This window comes from Chanos chanos, chromosome 3 (genome assembly GCF_902362185.1).
Source record: "Chanos chanos chromosome 3, fChaCha1.1, whole genome shotgun sequence".
Classification (NCBI taxonomy): Eukaryota; Metazoa; Chordata; class Actinopteri; order Gonorynchiformes; family Chanidae; genus Chanos; species Chanos chanos.
Genome location: NC_044497.1, coordinates 28,443,358 through 28,452,500, shown reverse-complemented (window position 1 = coordinate 28,452,500; position 9,143 = coordinate 28,443,358). Strand labels below are relative to the sequence as shown.

The 9,143-nt window shown below is 39.2% G+C and overlaps 1 protein-coding gene across 1 annotated transcript in view; it reads right to left on the bottom strand.

Moving 5' to 3' along the window:
• Positions 1–3,531, bottom strand: part of cacnb3a (calcium channel, voltage-dependent, beta 3a) — a 16,072-nt gene extending 12,541 nt beyond the window's left edge. Inside the window, exons 1-2 of the mRNA XM_030767333.1 lie at positions 3,451–3,531; positions 2,354–2,446 (exon numbers count right to left, since the gene is read on the bottom strand). Coding sequence (XP_030623193.1) covers positions 2,354–2,446; positions 3,451–3,531 — 174 coding nt within the window. The remainder of the gene's footprint in view (positions 1–2,353; positions 2,447–3,450) is intronic.
• Positions 3,532–9,143: the final 5,612 nt, after the last annotated feature.

The following is a 9,143-nucleotide window of genomic DNA, read 5'->3' as shown; positions in this document are numbered from 1 at the left end:
CGAGATTTCATGAATACACAAGGTAGCTGCCATTACTTCTCCAGCAGGGATGAGTCACAATCTACACAGAGAACCCCACCCCGGTCGGAGTGGAGATATTTGAAAATGAAGTGAGGGGAAAAAAAAGAACAAAAGAACAAAGTGTTGGGATCTAAACGAGCAGAGAGAGCGTTTATACTGACGGCAGACGGCGGATACATCATCCCTGATCCAAAGGCATAACATAAAAGCATGAGAAGGGCTTCAAACTGTTCCTGTATCACCACTGTAAACTGACAGATTTCTCTATGTATAAACAGGAAACAATACAGTAGGAGGAGAAAAAAAAGTGTTAAAACGTCAAAGAATCATGAGCGACCTGCAATAAGAATGAACCGTCAGGCAAAGTCAGGCAGTCAAACACAGTTACGGGGGTTTATTAATAAGAGGATCATATTTCTCTTAAATATTTTTTTTCCATTATCTAAGTGAAAACACTACAGGTACAAAGTCACCTTCATAGGACTTTAGATGATTTTGTTTATTTCAGAAATACCCAAATTGTCCTTATAACATTATACCATTATAGCATCTTTTTTTTTTTTTGACACTGCAGAGAATAACTTTTAGCAATGATCTCACCCTACTGCATATGGTACTATGTGTTTTGAATGGTTATTAGATTTGGCTTGTATGTGTTTCACAGAGTGAAATGGAATAGCTGAGTCTGAGGTACAGGTAGAGGTAAAAGAAATTGTTTCAACCAGTGAACACCTTACAGCAAAGCCTCAAATGAGTTTCATGAATATTTTACAACTTGTGATATTCTCGGGCAAAATTGAAACTGTCATCGACCTCCTAATCATCATAATTAATGCTCTTCACTAAATAAATCACAAGCTAAGCTCTCATTTTCCTGATGATTGCTGGAGTCCAGTGCCGAATGCTTGGTACCAAACTAGGAGTCCAATTTCTTTAACGCGGAACGGATATTGCACACATTTGTCTGTCATTGACACTCATGCAGTACTTTAAACTCTCAGTGTTTTCACTTAAATGTGTCTTACGACTGCCTTTTGAATTCCTGTGCCAAAACTGACTGCTGGTTTCCATTCATAGACTGTTACTGATTGAGTGTCCTCAGGTTTTTAACTGTAATGATCTGAAAGATGACATGGAACAAAACACAATGCATCAGCACCCCACTACACAATGCCTCACAGATCTGCAGCGTCTTGGTATTTTCCTCAGACAAACTCCCTCATCTTTTTCTCAAACGCAGATTTTTATTCAAACCCATGTCTGAATAATTCAGAGTCTAACTCTGCTGTTAAAAGAACAATGAGGTGGCCCCGTGTTATTGGCTGTGTGTCATTATTGCCTAATTCTAGAATTTACCATGAGAACAAACAAAATATAACCTGACACATAACATATAACAGTGTGATAATATTCCACATAATACTTGATATTTTGGAAATATACAAAAGAAAAAGCCATTGCAATTCAGAGTCGTGTTGTAACCTATTTTATCCTGCCCCTAACCAGCTCTAAAGATATTCTTAAACAACACCAAATCTACCTCCCAACCACTCACTCAGCTGACCTGAAAACATTAATGAAAAAAAAAAAAACTGGGTTGAATCGGTATTCTCATGTAACGGGATGCTGTAAAAAAAAAAGAAAGAGAGAAAATCAAGGAACTGCTGCCATCTACTTTACCCTTGTATAATTACAAGTCCAAATGCACTTGTAGAAACATCTACTAATGTAATAAACTAATGAGATAAGAGCCAATGCATACAGTTAGAGACAACAAGATTTGGAGACCTAGACCAATGCAGCTGAAAGATCCTTAACGCAGCCATGATTCTGAAAATGAAATGAGTTTGATTTGACCTGTTCACAGAGTATAAGTGGTATTGTTTGCTGAAGGTGCCTAATTGCTTTGGTTTAACTTAACAGACATTTCTGTGACCAAAACTGATTAAAATACCACCAGATGAAATCATAAAAAAGAAGGATTCTATTAAATATTCCTGCTCCACATCAAATTCTTGATGTCAAAGCAAAGAACATGCATTGGTCCATCCAACAATATGAACAGGAAACAAACTTACTATCTACAAATCAGTCGCAAGAATTAGAGTGAGACGTCATTCAAAAGCATGGGAATTCCAGACGATTGCAGAAAAAAAAAGTTATTTTTTCTGTTACACAAAAGAAAAAAAATAGTTCTACTTGGGAGCACACCAGTTCACAAGCATCTACCACCAGAAAAAGGGCGAATATACTTGTTGATGGTGCAAAATGACCGCACACAGAATGTAACAACGATTCTCCTCTGTGACACAGTAGTACATAGGAGTCTTACCTGTCGTTTAATGAAACTGGACGTGGTGTCAGAAGAAGTGCTGCCGTCAGAACGTTTAAATCGGCTCTTGCGTTTTGGTAACTTCCTTGGCAACTATGATGATCGAAAGTCCGTGCGAAATGGGGAAAAAAGAAACAGATCATGCAAATACAGAGGTGTATTAGATTACTGCTCCCACTCTATGGAGTCATTACCACAACAGTATTTCTGTCCAGGTATGAGAGAAAATCTTCTGAATGGAGTATTTTCTCTTTGTACCAAGCAGTCGTACAAACTCTCTGACAGCTGCAAATATTTTTTTTTCTTTTTTTTCAAAAGCAGTTCACCTCCCCTTCCACTCATTCGGTGAAATTTAACAGTCAAATGGCTCACTTGGATTGTCCAAAAAGGTGTGCACCGAATAAACTTAGACAGAAAATCAATGCTATCGTCTTGATCTCCCTTGGAACTCCATCTTAACAGTTTGCTATGCAGCATCACTATCCCCGAGGAAAGATATGAATTTCATTCTTCATGCGGATAAAACATGGCATGGTCAAGCGGTCATGGCGTTTAGCACCGCTCAGAATCGCAGGCTACAGGTGAGTACGGCTTGCACTACCACCTGCCAAAAAGTAATGGTTTAAGATGTGCGCTTTCTCGATACATTTTATTACTAAAAAAATACTAAAATTTCAGCTGAAATAGGCCGAAAAAAAGGAGCAGTATGCACTGTCACTAAATTCTTACGGACCTGCACAATGTATGGCTATAGCAAGAATAGCGGCCTTGGTTGCAGTGGGAGAAAATACTCCGAGGGAAGAAAAAATTCAGGAAAAGAAACAGCGTGAATGGTGGAAAAGACACAAAGCATCTTATCGGTCCTATTCCGGTCATTATATGGGCAACTACCCGCATCAGATTGAAACTGTGATATTGAACATGCTAAGGCTATTTTGTGTTGCTTTACCGCTGAGTTGGCAGCTCTCTGCAGTTACTTGCTGGTGTGCTACAGGCGTAGGTAGAAACTGTAAGCTTTCGTTTAAACAACAAGTAGCGATACATTAACCATTTCAACTGCCGTTGTAATAAAAGGCAATCAGGATGATCATCCTTACCTGAAAATAGTGTGACTGGGAGCCGGTCTCTACACCAGACAGTGGGTCTGCGGAAGATTTGGACATTTTCACTTGCACCATCTATTTCAGCGCGCAGGGAGGCGGGTACATGTACATGGGGTATTGGAAGAAACAGTGATAGGAAATACATATGCAGAGGAGGAAAAGGGAGTATCGTAGTACAACAATGGAGATATACAGTCGGTATACATATGATGCTACATGTACTAAACTCAGAAAATATCCATGGAACATCAGGTATTCACTAACTGGATCCGGGAACAATTATAATGTATCCTTTCTAGTGTCGCCTTTTGTTACGTTACGATCCGCGCAGCCGTGTAAATATGCGCAGCATCCTCTCTCTCTCTCTCTCTCTCTCTCTCTCGCTCTCTCTCTCTCTCTCTCTCTCTCCTTTCCCTTTCTATCGGTGGCGCGCCTTTGGAAAAATGATTTATATAGTCTCTACACTCACATTTGAAATGTTCTCTCATATTGTGTTTTGATAACATCTTTATTGAATTGAGATATTTTGGGTTTTTTTACTCATTTACAGACAGATGTGGAAGCAGTAACGTAAATATGGATAAACCTTAACGAAAATTGTATAAGCCATTGTTGAATGGAATGACTTCCCAAAGCTGAACAACTCAAAGTAGCCGATTTTTAATTACAAGAAAATTAAATCAAATTACGTTAAACTTTTAATGCGAGGTAGAATTTTTTAGCAACCCTGCGTGAGGATTACACATTTTGCCTACCGACACACAGGATTACATATTTGGTATTAAGGACTCTGCATTTTGTGAATTTATCTACAGCGCCCCCACCTGGAGACATGTTTTCGGTAATACATTTGTAGACCACCGAATACAGTCACGCAACATACAGACAGGATCGGTGCTATACGTGATTACCAAACTAATTAATGTGTGAATCAAACGGAGGACTGGCTCTGTTATTTTAAACTCCAAGTGTTACTCCAAAGCATAATCTATTCATAGTCAGTTAACCATGCAAGGCACCTGACGGGCATCTAGGAAGATCCCTAATAACAATAGATACACAGTCTGGTGTGATCCACCAGTTGCGTGTAAACTCTAAGGTGTGGTTCTTCATTACGCGCACACACTTGGTCTCAGAAGTGTCACGTTTTCCTACTAAATTAATTGGGCTTTGTGTGACTCATAAGATCATAAGAAGGCTAGTAATCAACAGATACATGCTTAGGGAGATCCCAAAATACTTCACAGAAATGAAGTGAGAGAGTGTGTGGGAATTCCGAAATATTAGGACACAAGGAAAGGAAATTTTTAAAGGTTTCTCTTTAAAAAAGGTGTGGTTTATAGCTTCTTATAATTTATATTTCCTTCTTCTAACTGGAAATGTATGGATATTTTTTTTAAAAAAATGTTAGTTACATTGTTAATATGTAATTTATTAATAAATTCTTCATCTGCAATTAATTAGACACCTAGATGTATCTGAAGGTATTTTGTTATGCCGTGATGTTGTTTGATTAACTCATATGTACTTCATAAGTGTTCAAAGGAGGCACAGAGTGGTGATCTTGAGTGTTCTGTGACATATGAATGTCTAAGGGCACTTTCTGCCTGTGCGGACCGTCATGTCCCTCCAATCAAACTGTCAGTCACCTAAAGTATAAACAGCTCTGGGGGGCACTAATCGGCAGACATGAGAATCATCTGGTCAGGATCAAGTAGATCTGACAGGGAGGACAGTGATTGGTTGATGACAATGAAATATGACAATGAGAGAGTGGAGCTACCTGTGGGTGTTTAAAGATGCGTGTTCTGGCTCTGATATGCCTTTGAGCACTATATTCCAATTCTAACAGCATCCTTATTTGTAGCATTTACTCATGTGTTAAGGTAAAGAAGGAGTTTTTTACCCCATGTCCCTCTCTGTCTTTGTCTCAACCTCAGTGTGAGTGGTGGGAGTGCATCTCAGATTGTTGTGCTGTAGCAACAGCGTTGGTCAAATAGTAACATGACTTCCCAGACTGAGTGGCCCTACCTTAAGGCAACATTTAGTCTATGAAGGGCAAAGATCTGGCTGCCTATCCAGATCCATTTGTTAGCTGAGCATTAGATAAATAATGCTATATTTGCTTTACCTCCTTAACTTTTCTCTTTGCTGAGCCACAGTTGTGTTGAGCTAAGAGCTAAGGCACCAACTCACATCTCACAGTAACAAAGTAGCACTGCTTTTATTGTTTTGTTTGTTTCAAACTGTTTCTACACTCTGAAGTATGGTTTTACAATAATGCGTTATGCCAAATGGTCTAGGATAGTTTCTGTGCTAGTAGTGGTTGCTGCATTTTGTGTGAATGTAGTAATTAGACAGAATCGTTGCTATTTATCTTCATTCTGCTTGAATGAAAATGAATAACTACTTATGCATAGTAGGCATGTTCTACTGGAATAATTTTGGGTTGTGTTTGTAAAGATGTTTATTGTTTTCATCTCCTTCCTTATTTTCGCCCATTTTATCCCATGATCTCTAGTTTTCTAGTGAACCAAAGGAAAAAAAAACTATTTACTTCAAGACCTGTTTTAGGTTTTTCCATTGCCTTTCCAATACTTTCTCATTTTATCACTGTACATGTGAGTTTCAGTAACATTATATCCTGTTTTATCTTCTGAACATATCTCACCTGTCCATATTCATCCATCATTCTGCTAACCTATGTACTGGAGAACGGTGAACAGTGTTTCATGGGTTTGAGAGAACTCATAATGGTTTCAGTTTATGACCATCTGAACGCATTACTGTGATCTTCCACATCAGCAGTTACGCAACTTATTTTTGGCTCTTTTATGAGGCTACTGAAATATGACTGACATTAATTACAGTAACTTTGCATGATGCTACCATGGAACTGACATTGTTACACAATAGCTATTTGCTTTAACATGTACATGAAGTTTCGGGTCATGACATTATCGATTGTTGATTTAAATACCACCATGATGTTCCCTCTTAACAGTGTTGTAAATCAAATGTATGTTGACTGTAAGTTTAGTGGTATGAAATATGTCTCAGGCCAGCAACCTCATACTCTAGAAAGAACAAATTGTGAGGCAAGAGTGAGAGAGAGAGAGTGAGAGAGAGAGAGAGAGAGAGAGAGAGAGAGAGAGAGTTGGTGTATTTGGTATTTAAAATCGAATAACTGGGTTACTGTCTGCAACACTGTAAACAGTTCCTTACTAATGATTTGGGTATTGTTATTATGTATAAAGTAAAGTTAATGTTAATGTGAGATTAAGAATGGTGGTCAAAATTCCAGCATGAAGGTGTTGTTGAAAAGACAAAATGAAAAATTGATGTGAACATCCCACAGCACTGCTTTTAACCCATGTGGGTGTTTTGCTAATGGCTGATGTGGAACTGGTTGTTCCTGATTCTGCTGGTCTCCTATACCTCACTGGCCATTGAAGTACACCTGTCAAGGGCTCAGATGTCTGCTAAGAACCACCTTGTCACTCTATACCACATCATATAACACACAAAACCACAAACACTAACACTCAGAGTTGTAACAAGACTCAGCCACAAACAAGCTAACTTTTAATAATTGATATTTGATAGTTAGTGGCAAATACCTAAAAGCAAAAAAGAAAATCTTGATTTGCCCTCTTATGTTACTGAAAATAGATTTCCAAACATGAGTCACATACTTGAGGGGATATGAACTTTTAAAGGATTGTGTCAAAAGAAAAAAAAGATATCTTTTCAGATACGGCGATGTATGAAACTGTTCTATTTGACGTTTAATTGAGAAGTTATACTTTCACAAAAAGATAAAAATTTAATTTTCATTCGAAACATAACAGGTGAACGCAAATAGGTCTTCATGAAAAAAAAAAAAACTTATCAAGATATACCGAAAGCCACCTCTAGAGGGAGTACTGAGCCGCCCGTGCAAGTGGCACAGTGTGCGGCGAAGCTCCTATGAGGGGGAGAGGCAGGCTAGGAGAAGACGACTAGAGTGAAACGAGGGACAGTGGTAACATACATTTGTGGCCCTCTGCCTGCTTGTTCTCGATGTATGCAGAAACACACCACCCTGAATCAACAGCAAGGACATCGCTGGCTTCGGTGGCATTCACAGTCAGCTTCGGCTGAGCTGGCTGCGCTTCTATTTTAAAAATGGAAAGATGTCCGTGGTGAGTCAGTGTTCCTTCTCGGGTGAAGCGTCCTAATGTGTGCATGTTATATGTAGGCTTCATTCTGATGCATTTTCTAGTGGACAGTCCTCTATCTAATGTTAGTGCTCAGCAATCCTTTGAGTTCTAAGCACTTAATTTCTTCCCTTTGCTTCGGGGCATTTTGGAGAGTCAAATGTCATGGCACATTAGAAGTGGCTATGTGCCTGTTGAGGGTCCATGTAGCGTTGTGTTCTACCTCATTTTGGTTTAATGCAGCGTTAGCCCTGGACTAGTTAGTTTTGACATGGCGAATTTTCCGTTACACAAATGTAAAACTCTACAATGTACGTACGGATTATTGCTTTTGTGCCCAGACATTGTGTTTGCGTTGTCATAACGTGAATAATTGTTTCAGGGTTTTATGTTTGCTTGCTTCAGCAGCAAAATTATTGCCTGTAGCTTAAGGGCAGTGGTGTTGTTGCTTCCAAAGCTTTATCGCAGAGGTCGAATGGTCCTGGGCTAAGTCGGGTTGAAACAAACAGCAGAACAAACCGCACCACGGGTCACAATCGATTTTTCAATGCAAATACAGTAGTACCTTGAATTCCGTGAAGGTAAACCTGAAATACACTACTGTTATCAGTCTCAAGATGTGTAGTCTATGTGCGATGGTGAAGTGTGGCGACCCGTAAGAAAGGCGAAGATGACATGCGTAGGAATGTAACTGAGATTGTTTTGTAGAAATTTTATGTGTTAAGAAATATTATAGTAGAACAGGGGCAGTCTGTTTAGGCCTAAGTTGCACTACATTTTCAACGGGTTTTCTCCCCGTGAGCTGGAGTGAAGGACGGGACGTAAAGGCAATAGCCCACTTGGCGGTCGGGTGTGACATGCTGCGTTGTTCAAGTAGCCGCACACTGTTACTGTAACAGCATCGAAATGGTCTCTGCTGTGAACTGTAATATGGTAGACACATACCGTGAACAGACACTGTTATGTAACGCAAGTGTGTGTTAGTGCGGGCGATGCGATAGCCCTCTCACGGCCCATACACGAAATGGTGCATCGTGACAACATATTGATAAAGTGTTAAAATTATATAACGTTATGTTCATCTCAGATATAATAGTTTGTTACCGATAGGCTACATATTCATATGTTTCATAGACTTAAGAACGTTCTTTTTTAAAGACCAGTTTGACAGACGCTTTTGTTGAAAATGATTTTCAAAAATGACTATTAATAATTACGAACGTTGCTACAATGCAAGCACTGTTTGCATTATGTAACACCGGCGTGCTGTTGTCCGGTCGAAATGTCGTGCCAATGTCCCAGAGGAATACAGCATGCTACAACCGCTAGCGATGATGCAAAGTCACGTAGGATGACCAAATAATCCTGCGCATCTCTGTTTTTTAAACCCCAGTGTCGTTCTTCAGCATATATTGTAACGGCATCAAAATATCTGATGACAAATGCCTAATAGTTTATGTATATGTGGTATGTATTTTTGTCAGCGTT